The 15,562-nt window shown below is 40.0% G+C and overlaps 3 protein-coding genes across 3 annotated transcripts in view; 1 reads left to right on the forward strand and 2 right to left on the reverse strand.

The window, feature by feature from the left end:
* Window positions 1–256: 256 nt before the first annotated feature.
* Window positions 257–2,934, reverse strand: LOC140948462 (serine incorporator 3-like). Its single transcript, XM_073397702.1, has 2 exons — window positions 1,042–2,934; window positions 257–942 (listed from the first exon to the last, which is right to left on the reverse strand). The coding sequence occupies exons 1-2, from the start codon at window positions 2,683–2,685 to the stop codon at window positions 445–447; spliced, it is 2,142 nt and encodes a 713-aa protein (XP_073253803.1). The 5' UTR covers window positions 2,686–2,934; the 3' UTR covers window positions 257–444.
* A 352-nt stretch (window positions 2,935–3,286) lies between these two features.
* On the reverse strand, window positions 3,287–11,435 carry LOC140948338 (PGAP2-interacting protein-like). Its single transcript, XM_073397571.1, has 14 exons — window positions 11,174–11,435; window positions 10,629–10,941; window positions 10,024–10,392; window positions 9,059–9,414; window positions 8,312–8,518; window positions 8,050–8,132; window positions 7,766–7,868; window positions 7,448–7,583; window positions 6,799–6,863; window positions 6,431–6,515; window positions 5,847–5,903; window positions 5,639–5,726; window positions 4,896–5,113; window positions 3,287–4,131 (listed from the first exon to the last, which is right to left on the reverse strand). The coding sequence occupies exons 1-14, from the start codon at window positions 11,424–11,426 to the stop codon at window positions 4,038–4,040; spliced, it is 2,427 nt and encodes an 808-aa protein (XP_073253672.1). The 5' UTR covers window positions 11,427–11,435; the 3' UTR covers window positions 3,287–4,037.
* A 111-nt stretch (window positions 11,436–11,546) lies between these two features.
* Window positions 11,547–15,562, forward strand: part of LOC140947417 (nuclear pore complex protein Nup98-Nup96-like) — a 30,513-nt gene continuing 26,497 nt past the window's right edge. Inside the window, exons 1-5 of the mRNA XM_073396509.1 lie at window positions 11,547–11,894; window positions 12,752–12,796; window positions 13,277–13,456; window positions 13,924–14,064; window positions 14,887–14,988. Of these exons, the coding sequence (XP_073252610.1) occupies window positions 11,837–11,894; window positions 12,752–12,796; window positions 13,277–13,456; window positions 13,924–14,064; window positions 14,887–14,988 (526 nt within the window). The 5' untranslated portion in view covers window positions 11,547–11,836. The remainder of the gene's footprint in view (window positions 11,895–12,751; window positions 12,797–13,276; window positions 13,457–13,923; window positions 14,065–14,886; window positions 14,989–15,562) is intronic.

The following is a 15,562-nucleotide window of genomic DNA, read 5'->3' on the forward strand; positions in this document are numbered from 1 at the left end:
TCATATAAGAGTTCCCCCCGGGCAAAAATGACAGCGCTACTGGTTGCAATGGGAAGCAGCAAATAGGGCAGCATACTCCGTGGTACCTGGACATGTCTTTCCAAGAGCGATTTGCGCGTGTTCCTGAACGCTTTGCTTCCCGGCTTTCCGCTGATTGTCCATCAAGAACCATAATGGGTCCCATTATTACTATACAATACAAAACCTTTATTTTAACATAAAAAGGAAAAAAGCTGAGTTACCCCGAGGGGTCGTCGAAGAAATGTGGCTTAAGTTTGACAAGATGCAGTAATATTGTAACCTAAAACTATTTCTTTAGAGCATGATTTGAATGGTGATTTCCCTTCTAAAAAAATGTTCACTGACACCTTTTCTGTTTCTGAACCTTCTGGTAAACTTTGTAAACTTCGCTCAATAATACTGTAACTCCAATCACTCTACGTCCTAGCTAAAATATACCTGCGTCAGTGTACCAAGACTTTCCAACGAAGCCAAATGCATTATCTCTGCCAACAGAAGAACCAATTCATTAACTACGCATGCGCAAATAATCACTGCCCCTCCTGAACCATAACGATGAGAATCAACAAATAGCACGGGGCCGTCTTTCTCGAATAGAAATACCCCTGTTCTATAATCTTTGATGAATATTACAGCTTGTCGTCGTTCGTCAAGTCTCCGTAATCTTTCAAGCTGAAAAAGAACCGTAGCCGTCTCCGTTTCCGAGATGAAACTTACTGGCAGCGAGCTGCCGAGGTTTTTAATCTGCAACGCACTTCCAAACTCTTCTGATACATCCTCCACTGAGAGATAAATCACGCCTTGCTGTTTAGAGTTTACAAGCTTGTCGTATAATCGGTTCCCTTCGGCAATACAGCTGCTAAGTAAATTAATCCAATCCTCGCTCAGGTTTCCTGTCTGTAGAGATTCTCTGTCACGTGACTCCTCTCCACTCGGTCGCTTCCAAGACTCAGTTGCTCGCGCATTGCACTCATCCCCAGTCCGTTGCTCGAGTTTTCGTGATAAGCCGATGGCGGGCACTGTAATATCACTACAACAAAACGCCCGCGCAATCAATACAGCGATTATAGTGCAGGCGTTGCTTCCATTTCTCCCGCCGTAGCAAGACTGAGAAATCTCTCTTGGAAAATGGTAAAGAATCATAGAAGTCTCTCTTATTGTCTTGCATTGAACTGCCAATTCGTCCGCGTGCGGAATATGTGAAGCGTGAAAATCTTCTTTCTCGCCTTGAAAGTCAGATTTCAGCATCTTACAAGCCACCGAAAAATCAACTTCACTGATATAAAAATCCTTCTCCTTGGAGACGTCTTTATGGCTTCTGTCGTGGTACTTCTCGTCGGCAGGAGGACAATTCTGATTTCTAAAATTTTTTTCCTGCGCCACACTAGAATACTGCGTTTGACTATGCATGGTGATTGAGTCCTTTGCCATTATGGCGTAGAGCATCAAGCAAATGTACAGCAAAATAGGAAGGAAACACATTACCATGGTTACTATTTGAGCTGGTTTCCAATGAAACTTGAGCCCAGTGAGTACGCGCACGGGATGGTCACTCCTTGAAAACTGGTTAATGACCGGTCCGTACCAGTTTGTCATAGTTGTTAGCATATACAAAGACGCAGTAAACATTAGAAAGTGAAATGCAGGATAGCTGTATTCTGACTCAGCATCGTTCTTCGTTTGACAATTTGTTCCTTGATGCGTTTCGTTTGTAAAACTTACGCCCCTAAGAAGTCCAAACGTAAAAGAACTTTCTTTATTTCGTAAGCACTCATAGAACAGTACCGTGTGCGTAGTTAAGGTGGCTACAATAATTCTCCAGTTTACGCCAATTGGAAGATTCTTTGCGGAGAGCAGGGATGCTTCAAAGTTACATCCGGGATTGTCTTGCGCCGAAAGCGCCATAACCATGACTAAAACCGAGAGAAAAGTTACCACTGCGCATGGCAAAAAAATAACCGCTGGATGAAGGTTTGGTCTAATTCGTGGATGCAAAGAGATGGCAAAACCGACGAAACATGCTCCCAAGGTCAGCGCCATAAAAACGTCGTTCCACGTACAGTCTTGTCTTGCTGTAGTGACAACTATGTAGCCGATAAGACTAAAACTAACTACAAATAACTCGAAAGACTTCAGTATAATCATAACTTTGATAACGCTGGGAGATATTTTACATGTGTGCTTGTTTTGTTCCTTCATTGTTGTTGCTAGTGTCACGGAAGCCTCTGCGAGGTCAACGGCCAAACAAAACTGGAAGACGAGAAATAGAGAGGCGCCAAACAGTGCAATGTAGGAAGTATAAACGATAAAATTATTTTGTTGGGGTATGAAGAAACTCGCTGTAGCAAAACCAGCGAAGACCATGAGCTTGAATATCCAACAACGGTTGTGCAGGAGGTCGCGAAATTCTTGGACGTTTGGAAGCAAAGAGCATGTTAAGAAGAAATGATACAACGCACTAGCCAGAAATACGCGATGAACTATTTCGAAGCTTACAACTTCGTGGCATGCTCTTTTGTTAAAAACAATGTGGCACTTAAACATTCCCTTGATAAACGTGGTGTCCATTAGTTTGTCCTTAATACCGGGTCCTAAGAGAAGTAATATTCCAATCGTCCATAAAAGAAAACAGCACTCGTAAATAATTCGAGATCCCTTGGACATCCTATAAGGCACTCACGGGGTTTTGCGAGCGAGCGCGCCGCGTAACGTTCAACGTTTGAATCGTGTCCGTGAATCTCTGCGTGATCTCACGACATTTCAGATATGGCGTAACCATATGTGATAGCTTCACGGAGGACAAAGTCTTCACAGAATTAATCTGCCACAATGTATTCATTCAAGTGTCACAAAACCTGCTAGACGATCGTCGTTGAATCAAAAATGGTTTTAGCTTTCTGATAGACACATCGTGATTTTGGTCGAATGCTAGTTGTCTTCTTGGACGGCACGCAATCGAATCGTTATTTTAGCCTCACAAACAATTTTTCTATATAAGGGATATACAATGGAAACGACATTTTCTATTTTTCTTTTAAGTATGTTATTCCTACATGAAATATTAGGTGTATTAGACGCAAATCTTCTCAGTAGCAGGTGTTAGGATAGAAACGACCCGTTAGACAGGTCTTTTACGATAGTAAACTTAAGACTACAATTGACCTGTCATTTATAACATTAGCTCTTTATTCTCCAGACTCACTTTTAAGTCAATTTTTAGTCTTTTGTAACGTGACTTAAGTCACACGCAAATTCAGCAATCAAGACACGGGCGACGGAAAACAATGCGAAATTTAACAGTTTTGTAATGACGTGAACAAAAATGAACGACAAACACTTTTTTTTCGAAGAGGAATGGTACTAGAGCGGCGGGGCAGGAATTCGAATAGGTGATCCTTTCCTCTCACTACACTTTTCGCTGGTTACTTTCCTTCACGCAAAAGACATTTCACGATTCTCCCCCCTTGCATACTCTGTAAGCATGTTTTCGTAGCCTAGTATAGGCCTCAAATTTGAACTAAGACATCTAATTTTGCGCAGAGGGGTAAAGCTACACATTGGTGATTACGGTACCACTTTTTACATGTATTTCTAATTCCAAGTAAGTTCTGCGCAGATCTCACGCATGTCTAGCGTTGCTTTGCCATATAAATACTCACTGGTAAAAAAGCGAGTTCATAGCATTATAAAATAACGTACAAAGCACTACGGGCTCAGTCTTTAAAGTCAAGCCACGTTGCGGCACAGTATCTCCATAGTTTTGTTTCCCTCAAGCCTGTTGTCTTTGTTTTTTCTGGTTGAATCGGTTGCAATAAGCCAGACTTAGAACAACAATAAGCACTACTGTCGTCATCGTAAACCGAGCTGACCGTCGGCTGCTGATCGATAACACTTCGGTCACTCGTGATGCATTATGGACAACTTCTTCCTATCTCAGAGCCTCATGATGTCTGGTTCTTTCGAAGAGTGCGCACTCCAAATGATTTTTACTATGTCGGCGAATCTCTTCATTTCCTTCACCGCTTGTCGGCTGGCAAGAAGTATTTTGGTGTTGACATGTGGTAATGATGCTGCCAGGCGGAGTAATGACCTTTGTAGAAAGACCCAAACCTCAGGAACAAGATAAAAAAGAAATCAGAAATCTATAGATAAAAGGAATCACTTGCATTGCAAAAACTGAACTTGTGATATGCTACCGATTAAAATAATTTTAAATTTCATCCCAGTTCGTTCAGTCAAGATCCATAGTACACGCGGTACGGAAGTTTGTGATTCAGGGATTCACTTTGATAAAGCTCTATTTTGTCTATGATCTGCAGAATAGTTGTCCCCCCCCCCCTCCCACTGGGGAAGCCTCTTTTCATAGGAAACCCCTCACCAACGAAAACTTTAGAGGGCTTAAGCAAAAACGTCTCCTTGCCGTAGCGACGCACGTCAACCCGGCGGAAGAGGATTCTTTTTGGATCCTTGAACAGTGGTTGTGCCCAGATATTAGAGAGTTTAAGCTTCACGTACACGGCAAACGGCAAACGACAAACGTCAGATTCAAGTTTAGAATTTCTCAAAATAGAAAATGAGCAGATAAAAACAGCTCAAAAAAATTCTTATGGATAAAAAATTGCGTGAAAGTGCTAGTTTACGTGTAGAAGTAATGAACAGTAAACGACAAGTAAAGGGGAAACTTAGTCACGTGGTACAAATTCGCGCTTGCCTTTGGACGTCTCTACAAATCGTCTCTACAAGACTGGAGACACTAAGCACTTCAAATTTGGAAGCGTCATGGCATGATAGAGGGGAAAAGGGTTCACTTCCCGGGTTGATGTGCGTCGCTCAAAAACGCTTTTGCTTAAGCTCCCCTTTGTAGTTTTTATCACCTGTTGGAAAATTTAACGTCGTTCGGGACATCTTTAGAACTTGTAGTGAGAACGTCGTTATCCCGGTATGGTTTGCCTGGGGGAGGGATACGAAACTTGGCCATTTGAACCTCGGTGTCACTAAGTCCCCCATGGGAGATTCGTGCATATCCTAGACGTATGAGCCCGCGGTACATAATGTATTCACACCAGCGGTCAGAGTCCGTTTCGTCAATGTCCTAGAAGTGTGAACAAAACAAACCAAATCAACAAATGAATGAGAAAGTAAACGAATTGAGTTGTCAGCACATCGTCAAACTTGGTGAAATAGCTGAGCGAGGTTAGTCTCCTTCGCAGTCTCTCGGACAGGAGTCACACAAGAGACTACAAAGGGGTGGACTTAGTCCCAATTTACATAGAAACGTAGACATCCGACCCAGATGTCAACTAAAAAAAAGTCATAACATGCAATCTTTCAAGTTTTTTTCTGACTGAGAGAACACTGTGTATGCTGGCTAAGAATTCTCTCTTCACTATCCCCGGGGATTTCCTCTTTCGTCAGTTCGTAGTTAATATTGTTCTGCATTTTTGTATGTCGTTATTTTACATCAAAAAAGTCTCTCCGATCTTGGGACTGAAAAGGTACTTTAACCTCTGTGAACTGTATAGGACCCCAACAAATCATCATTAATCATTTGACGACGTAGTAGAACTGCCTTATAACACAATGCATAAAAGAAAGAGCAAAATGAGTTCATATTTACCTTGGTTCGACCTTTTTCTATCAGTGTGCGGTAATCTCGACTCTTCGGAGATGACGTCACATATCCCAGAAATACCACAGGGTTAGGACTACAATGACCAAAAGTGTCAACATTGTAAAGAGCGATTTAAGATTTAAGATTGCATTTGAACTTTTGCATCAATGAAATAAAGAAGAATGAAAAAAGTCACAAATGAACAAGCTCATACCTCTCATCCATAATCCTGGCTAGTTCTTGAGCCTGAAGCTTACGATCCAAGTTATCGCTGTTAAAAGGTTGACAAGGTTAAAGGTTTGTTTAGAGTGGAAAGTGCACTTAGCTTATCCAGCTAAATTACGGGCACTCAATTCAAGTAATTCTGAAACAAATGATTCAAATACAACATAACAGGATTAAAAACCCCACCTGGCAGGGCCCAGAGGCAACCAGTTGGCCATTTACATGCGTGGCCGAGGAATTGAACTCAGGATGACTGAGAACAAATCCAGCAAGTGGCCAGAGCGGGACATGAACCCTGGACCGCCGGATTGTGAGTTCCACGTGCTGAGCACTCAGGGGGAGAAAAATGTGGAAGGGAAAAAGGAATCTCCCTCCATTTTCTCTTCCTCCCCTCTTCCTTTCGAGTCCTGCCATGCAGGCTTGTGTGGTTATAACAACAATCCACGTTAGCTCAAAGACCAACCTCGTTCCCAGGTTCTCTCTTGCTCCGTAGGGATGGGTGGAAGTTAAGCCTGGGAAAGCGGTTGGCTCAAAGACTTAATTTGTTAACTAAATTGATATACATTTGCTCACCGATCATTCCCCATGTGAACAACAACGAAGTCGACCAGGTCACCAGTGATGTTGATTGTCGCACTTAAGGCTGGAGCTAGTTCTCCTATTAAATGAAGAGGAGAATATGCAAAAAACATGATTAACTTTTTGTAACAGTACACAATCCACATAGTAATCTCTAACAGGGATCATTTAGCCAGTTGCACAATGGGAGATACAGCCAAGGACAAAGCACAAGGTTATGAAGAAAGTTGCAACCTATCTCAGATGAAGAAGAAATATATGTCTTGTGCTATTTGGTTGGCTGTGAGCCAGTTTGTTGTTGATAGTTTAATAAAATGTCAGTAAATCAGAAATTATAATTATACTGCCTTGACTTGTCTCACCTTCAGGAGATGGAAGTAAATGATGATGGGACTTTACTATTGGGTATTTGGACAGCAAAGTGGCCCTAGGAAAAAAATATAGATATATAAATAACCACTCAGGCAGTGACTTTGATTTTTACTATATAATTAGCATTTGATGATCTTATTTGGAGCATTCAGCACTGGCTGACAAGATTGAGCATGAGTTGCGTAAAAATCCTGGGTTTCAAACACAAGTACAATAAGGACTGGATTACAAACGACTGTTTTCAAACAAAAAGACATGTTATGCAACCTGTGTCCTACAAAACAACCTGGCAGTAGATCATCTCTATAGAGTTCAGGAATATGACAAAGCTGTTTTAAAGCATATCAATTTTTATGAATTATTGAAGAGATAACAGTAAAAATTGGCCGGGTGACTTTGGATCAACCTCTAGAATTTGACACGAGACCAGAAGTCACTTTCTTTAGGTCTCTTTCAACACCCCCCCCCTCTTTGTATGAGCTAATGCTTTTTGTATGATCTCTGGTAGAGGGCCCAAAATCAGAGTACATTCCAAGCCTGGATACATTCCAAGTTTGAATATTCTCTCCTCAGCCTTTTGCTTTGAGAGGGAAAATTAGTTATCATTTTTAAGGTTACAGGTTTCAGTCAGGACCTTACCCCCATGTATGATCTCTGGTAGAGGGCCCAAAATCAGAGTACATTCCAAGTCTTTCCTCAAACCATGTTGCTAGATCATGATTCCCAAGATAAGGCTTAGAACAGTCACTTTCTAGAAAACCAACCACATCAGCACCTAAGAAAAATATACAAGGGCAGGTCAGTTGGTGCAACCAACCACATGAGGGTGGTTGTGTGTGTGTGGGGGGGATAGACAGCTGAAGTGTCTAGTAGGGGGAATGGGAGAGGAGTAATATGAAGCCATGAAGCCATGAAGCCTTGACATTTTTTTAAACTTTTCACTTAGAGAAAACATACCAGTGTCATTTATCATCTGTGCAGCTCTCTCAAAACTGGGCCAGCCAACATTATCATATGCAAAATGGACTGTCCAGATCATGGCAGAAAACTTTTTCTGTTCCTGTTAAGAAAACAAAGAAGCGCAGTATCATTATCAATATACTACTTTATTACCACAAACAGCTCTCTCTTGCACATGACTTTGTAAGACAAAAACCTCTGTACAATGAACATTTAAAGTTCTCCCTGGTCCCTTTTCTTTGACTCTCTCAAAACCTTATTGTTTGATGGTAATTACTAACCTCTTGACTGGGTGTGAGGTACTCATGTCTTTGATATCGCATTCCCATAAGAACAGATGATGCAATCAAGAGACAAAATAGGACTACACAGAAATACAACAAACAAAATCAAATTAATCATTAGTTCAGGGATACTTTCTTGACTTGATTACACAAAAAATGGCACTCAAATGAAATCAAATCTGGTTACACACTTAAAAAAATATTCTCAAGTGGCACTCAATAAGAATAATCACCAAAGCACAAATAATACCAGTTTTACCTGGAATTACATGAGTCTTGAAAAACCAAAATCGATCTCCATGCTCCTCAAGAAAAGCTATGTTATTAAACTTGACTGCAACGGCTTTTTTCTTTGGAGAAGGCTTTCCATCAGAACTTTTCTGATCACTGCTGACTTTCTCTTCTTTCTTCATTTTACCGTATACTTCCTTAACATCCAGTGTTGATGCAGTCATTAAGGCAAGCCCTTATTTTCAGAACAACAACAAAAATACCAAAATGTTAACATTACTGTTCAATGTACAATCATGAAGATAAATGACAAATAGTTTAGCAGCCAAAAAATGTCCCAAAATCTTGATAACAATTTGGATCCAGAAAGCAAGATTTTCATTGCTGCAGTGTTTTAATAATTTTGGCTTCCCTGCAAAATGATGTCTTAGGACATGTGAAGAAATTCAATACTGACATATCCCTACCCAGATCTGGGTAGTGCTTCTGATTGGCTGTTCAAGTAAATGTCCCATACAGAACAACCAATGAGAAACACCACCCAGATCTGGGTAGTCACTAGTAATTGGTATGCAATTTCTGTGCTTGTTTGTCAGATGTCATTTCCTGGGGGGGAAACCAGTGGTAGCGTTGTTAAATGTAGGCTGTTTTCTTAGGCTACAATGGCGCAGGGGACCAGCATTAGGTGCAATTTCACACCCTTATCTATTAACTAAAAACAAGAAAATTTCCCTGGCAAATTACCAATTACTAACACAAATCACTGTTGACCTACCAATTAATACCATAGTGATTCCCAACAATACATGTGTCCTTTCTCTTGTGTATGCTCCTCCCGGAACAAAATTGTAAGCCACTACCCACACTGATCCCAATGTAAGAACTATGTACACCACATTAGCCAAAGTTAGTGTCCGTGCAACAGGACGGCAAAACAGTCTGTCAATCATAGCTGGCCAAACTGACATGGTGTAGACACCAAGAATGAGTCCGCCGACGAATGACCAATAACGAGGAGCAAAGTATAACATGGCAGCACCAGCTGAGCCGATCAACCACCACAACAAATTACTAGTCCAGTGTTGACGAGATAGGAGAACTCCGACTCCTAGAGCAATGACTACAGCGGCTCTGACATTATTGTAAGAAAAGAAATTTGAAAAGGTAGTTTTTATGCATAGCATGCCCATGTTAGCATAACAAAAAACTACCATCATATTTGTGTAGGAATTGGTCATATTAATTTATCTTCTGAAATACCCTGTACATCAAATCATCACCTTTTGTTTGTAAACCGAGAACGGGAAAATAAATATCATGACTTTGTGTGTATTCCACATCTTACATTGCTCCAAGTTCACCTTTTTAAAGTCACTATAAATCTAGAAATCTAGAATTACAAAATGGTCGCCAGACATTATTAGGTCTTGTCCAAGATGTACCATAAGTGACCATAAAATAATGATAAATGATTGGGATCAACATAGACCATGATAGGTGCCAGTTTCCAAGTTTGTCCCTTCGTGAAGAGTTAATTTTCAACAAGACGTTCTAAATGCTATTTGCACATCTTAAAGTTCTGGCTTGGTAATACAATCCTTTGAGAAAATAACAGAAATAATAATAAACAGAAAACTACCCTTAGCTACGTATCCCCCCCACCCCAGTTACCAGTTTATAAGCAATCCATCTCCTCTGATTAAATGTTGGAAGTAAATTTTAACATAATATGGTACCTACCCCCATGGATTAGGCTTGGGACCTGTATCTGGATACCCTGATACAGCCCAGCGACAAACAAGTGACACTTCACCAAACACATCATGGGTAAGGAACATCAAAGCACCAAAACCTAATGCCACTAACAGCCACCCAGGACCTGACACCCTTGAGTCTTGGGGCTCAGTTGGTGACTTTGATGGAGGACCTGACTGAGAGATGGACATCATATAGCCAGTATACACTCTGTCCATAGTTGCAATAACAGCAATTAGAAGAATGACCCTGTTACTTGTGACGTCTGACCAGATTGGGTTGACAGTGACGTATGAAATGCGCAGTGTCAGCAACAGAAAGAAGCCCAAGACTAATCCCCAGAAGGACAAAACCCTGAAATTTAAATTGGACCATAGAAATAGTTATACATTGTTTTTGGAAAAATGGGTTATTGATTTAGCACAAATAATAAACAAGGTCAAAGTAAGTGTTATCAGCCAAGCTAAAGGTTGATGCTGATAACACTTACCGAGATATCACAAAAACCAAATCTAAATTTGTTTTATGATACATTGCATTTGTAATTTTGTCCAACCAGAACCTTCATTAAGCGTGCCACCTTTAATTACCTCTCCTTAGGATCTTTGTTCCAGATCATTCCACAAAACCAAAGCATTGCCGTTCCACAGCCAAATGCTAACATTATTAATCTGATGAGAGTTGTGGGAGCTTGGAAAGAAGCAACACCAACTAAAGACAGAACTCGCCAAAATGCTAAGCCATGTATGGTCCCTGAAAACTGCAGAAGAGCACTAAACCCAGTGAATATTGGTGATAGAACTGTAACCACAAATGCCTCATAACCAGAGATTTCCAACTCATTCAGTGGATAGAACCAAATCATTGGAGCAATTCCATGAATCAGAGACCACCATGTGTATCCTATTAACACATTAAATGAAAAAAATCAAATTATTGGATTTAAAAAATGGAATCTGATCTAAAGATAAAATCAAACCACAATTGACGAAGCCATGTTTTCAGCCATGTCTTCAGAACAGATCTAAAAACATACCTATTCACTTGCTAAGCTTGATGGTAACAATGGTCAAACACTAACATTCTATAGTTATTTATCGTTCATTATCCCGATTTCAAGGAAAATATTCCTAACCTAGAATCATTTCTGCCCCTAGCTCCCGAATGGTGTATGTGAATTCGATCACTTCTTCGGCGATTTCTGCAGTCTCCTCGTCAACAAATTCATCTTCCGAACCTTCAGGAATAACAGTCTCGTACTCTTCCACCTCTTCCCAAGGATCTGTAGCTCCCTCTACGAGGCTTTGAGCCCTGTGACGGAGCTCTTTTCGCCGTCTTCGAAGGCTTTTTTGCGGAGAACTTTTCACGGGTGCAGCCTCCTCCGCCATGTTGGAGGACAGATTGCGGCCTGGGCCAGAGGATGGGCCAGCGATATCTAAGATAGCGGAAACCTCAGAATACAGTTTCGACTTCATGTATGTTTGAAGAGCATCATGGGAAGTGAATGTGGCGCGTATGCAGTTGAAACCAGTCGAAGGAGCTTTGAGCTATTTATATTTCATTGCAATATTCCAAGAATACTATTCGTTCGTTTATAAAACGATCGTGGCTTAGTTACATGGACATTCAGAGAGGACATTGACTCAAGACAGTACCCATGCGGTTGGACTGCAAATCCGATATCTTGATATAAATTCTACTTTATCATCACGTTATTGTCAATTTTGTCAAGCTCAACTGCCCATCGGTCCGTCAACTGAAATCCTTCTAACTCAGATTGTTTGGATTGGATTTCAACATGTTTGGGTCCTCTGCAACACCGTTTGGAACTGGCGCTGGCTTTGGAACAGGAACTGGTAAGTTTTTTTCTATATATATCAAATCAAGGCATACAAAGTGCTATAGGCTGTCCATACCTTTTCTTCACAACTTTCAGATTTCCTTGTCGTCGTTTAAATCAGAAATGATTATTTGTTGTAGTTTCTGTATGATCGGTAGTCTGTCTTTGTTTGGTTGTTAAGAACAGAGTGACTTTTATCACACTAACTATAAAAGGCCGGTCCCTATCACTACTGGCCTTCAGTTGATTTCCATCATGCATGGATGTCAGGGCTGTGCTCTAGCAGAGCCCGGTGGCCCCTGGTGCCCAACTTTTGCCCTCGGGCGACAAGAAAATCTCATATTTTTCATACAAATCATATGCTGGGCACCCTAGATTTTACAGTCTCAGAGCACTGGGCTCCCTCCAATTTTCCTCAGAGCACAGCTTTGGATGTTGTCAAAATTGAAACTTTTTTGTTATGATTGTCAGGGTTTTAATGACTAACTCATATACAGCTTGAAGGTATGCCGTCAACTCGTCTCAAGGTCAGATCATTCCATTCCGGATCGTTCCACTTAGTAGTCAGATCATTCTACAATATAGTTAGAACTTTTCAGGAGTCTTTAAGCCGCAAGTAAAATGAAGGGGTAACTCATGTGTATGCCTCGTTCTTTAAGCCAAGAAGGCTAAAAAGCATGCTTCACATCAAGTTTTACTCTGAAACTGGGGAACAATCTGACTGTAAAATGGAATGGTCTTGCTTGAAATGATCTGACCATGGGACGAAGTGACATTAAAATTAAAAAATTACAAAAAAATAGTTAAATATTATTGCCTTTACACTCATGAAAGTTGAGATTTTTACATGGATTTTATTATTCACATTTGTAGCTTTTGGAGCTCAGAAAACAGGAACACAGTTTGGCGCCAGTTCAGGTTGGTTTTGGACAGTGAGGATTTATCATTTTTTTTTGCTAATTTTCTTGTCATTTTCATCTCATCGTCTTAAAAATCACAATCATGTATTTAACTAGGTATTGGCCTTCTTATTCTTCTTCCTCCACCTCTCTACCATCATCATCATCATCATCATCATCGATCATCACTATTACCATTGTTGTTATAATCATCATTGTTATCACAATCATCATTGTCCACCTTATCATTACTGTCATTGCCATTATCGTCATCATTGCATGGTTTATTATAGTTATCATTTTCGTTACTGTATCATTATTACAAGCATCTTGAGCACCATTACTATTTCTAGACATTGTGATAAAAGCAATTTTTTTCAGGTTAAAACTTGTAAATCTGTGTTGTTGCCCTGCATCATCAGATTTATTCTCTTTGTTCAGCGTATGAAAATTGAATAGTTAAGTGAAGATTAATTAAATTGTGACACAATTTTTCCAGGTCTGAGCACAAACTTGTTTGGAAATAAACAAACAGCTTTTGGTAGTACATTTGGAAATCAACCTCAGAGTTCAGGTACCACTGGCTTGTTTGGAAGTAGTACAGCAACAAATACAGGAGGTAGTCTATTTGGGGGAACAACAACTGGAAGCATCTTTGGACAACAGCCAACCACACAATGTAAGTGCCAGAATACATCATTATTATTATTAATTTATTTGGAAAAATTTGAGGAATTATGTGGGTGTTGTGAATGATAGTTTTGATGATAATGGAAATCAAAGAGAGCAAAATAACTTTTCTTTCGTGTCTAATTAAGTAGCTTGATACTGCTCAGATATTTTCGCTTGTAGTGTCACAGAGAGGTTACGCAAGGGTTTTGTTTGTAATGGTTCTTTATAGTGTTGTTTGTGACTCTTTGCAAGGCAGATACAATCAATCAGTCTGACAGTCAGTCAGTCCATTAAACAGTCAATAATATTGATTAAAGTAGAAGCTGATGTGCATGTTTTGCATTGCAAGCCAGAGACATCCTTAGTCAAATTCTTTTCACTCTGATGTTTGTCTGATAACTGTAGAAAACAAACCATCCATTTTTGAAAGAAAAGAAAAAAATGTATGTTAATGTTATTGCTTTTTCCAAACAGCCTCATTTGGTGGCTTTGGATCAGGTGGTACCGGCCTGTTTGGCAACCAAGCAAAAAGTACCTCAGGCACAAGTGTCTTCCAGACTCCAGGGCAGACTTCCACTTTTGGCAGTGGAACATCAACAGGATTTGGAGCAGCTAGTAAGTTTTAGCATGTTTCACTTTGATCACATGCATATACAGGGTTCTCATTAAGTTTTAAAGTAGACAGCTAATGTGTAATGTATAAGATGTAAAAGTACTAGGCAGGTTAGTAATTAAGTGCTGTCGGCAATTTGAGGCTTTCACTCTCTTACTTTGCCCTTGATCCCCAAAAGGTATATGGCTCACACCTCCAAGTAGCCAGCTTTTTTAGCCGGTTGCCCGCAATTAATGAGAACCCTGATATACAGTGTACGTATTGTTTTTAATGAACTGAATTGTGTTTACCAGAATTAATCATAACTATAACAAAATTCTCAAATCTGGTTGGCTATCAATAATTGATAGCCAATCAGATTTGAGAATTTTGAGAATTTATTGAGAATTTATTGTACTGATTTCAGCACTAATAGGACAGTGTAACAGGACAGTATATGTCATGCATAAGTAATTGGACAGTACGTGCCTTTTTTTTTTCACTGCTAGCAAAAAACTCTCGGAATTTCTTGTGCTTTGATTTAAAAAAGCCTAAAAAATCACAAATTCTGCTGTAGTTATGATTTATTGGTAACAGATTTTCGTGTCGTTCAATTCTGTAATCGTGCGCATGATTAAGCAAATTGGACTCCCGCCATGCTGTTGTGCGATTTTGTTTATCACTTGTATGATTACAGACCGAATTGAACTCTGCTCATTCCTATTACCATTACTTAACTTGATAAAACAAGAAAACAGTAGGATTGTTTAACCCTTGAAGCCAAGAGTGGTCAGTATGAAATTTCTCCTCAACAATTCAACTCTGTATTTCTTTGTTTTTTATAGCAGGTGCTAGTTTATTTGGAAGTACAGCTAACAAAAGCACAGGTCTGTTTGGTGCCAGTCAACAGACAGGTACCTCACTCTTTGGACAGAGTGGCATTCAAGGTAATAACATTTGCAGCATGCAAAGAAAGTCGTGTCCGATAGCCCAGGCCTAGTGGATTTTGCTATCGGGCTAGTGATTTTTGCTCTTAACTTGCCCAACGGGCAAGTGCTGTTTTTTTGGGGAAATTCAAATTAGTCAAGGATTGCAATCAATCCCACTAATCAAAAAGGGTTTTGGGGCTAGTTGAAATGACTTGTGGGCTAGTACATGCTAGCTACAGCTTGCCCGAATGGCAGGCTGTAAAACTGATTTTCTTTGCATTCTGATTTGGCAAGTCAAATGATTATTTGTTTGACAGAGTAGCATTCAAGGTAATAACAAATGGCAAGTCAGATGATTATTCATTTCATATACATCAATCACATTCATTTCTTTCACGGGAACGTATGAACACATAATTGACCAGCTCCCAACATCATTGGCTTCATAGCTCAGTTGGTTAGAGCACTGCTATTGCACTGGTATCGCAAGGTCATGGGTTCAAACCTCGTCGAAGTCCTTAATTCTAACGCAATTGCTTAATTGCATTCAAAACTGCGACGATCATTCTTCATTTGATTTCATTTCCACAGA

Source organism: Porites lutea, chromosome 9 (assembly GCF_958299795.1).
Source record: "Porites lutea chromosome 9, jaPorLute2.1, whole genome shotgun sequence".
Taxonomy (NCBI): Eukaryota; Metazoa; Cnidaria; class Anthozoa; order Scleractinia; family Poritidae; genus Porites; species Porites lutea.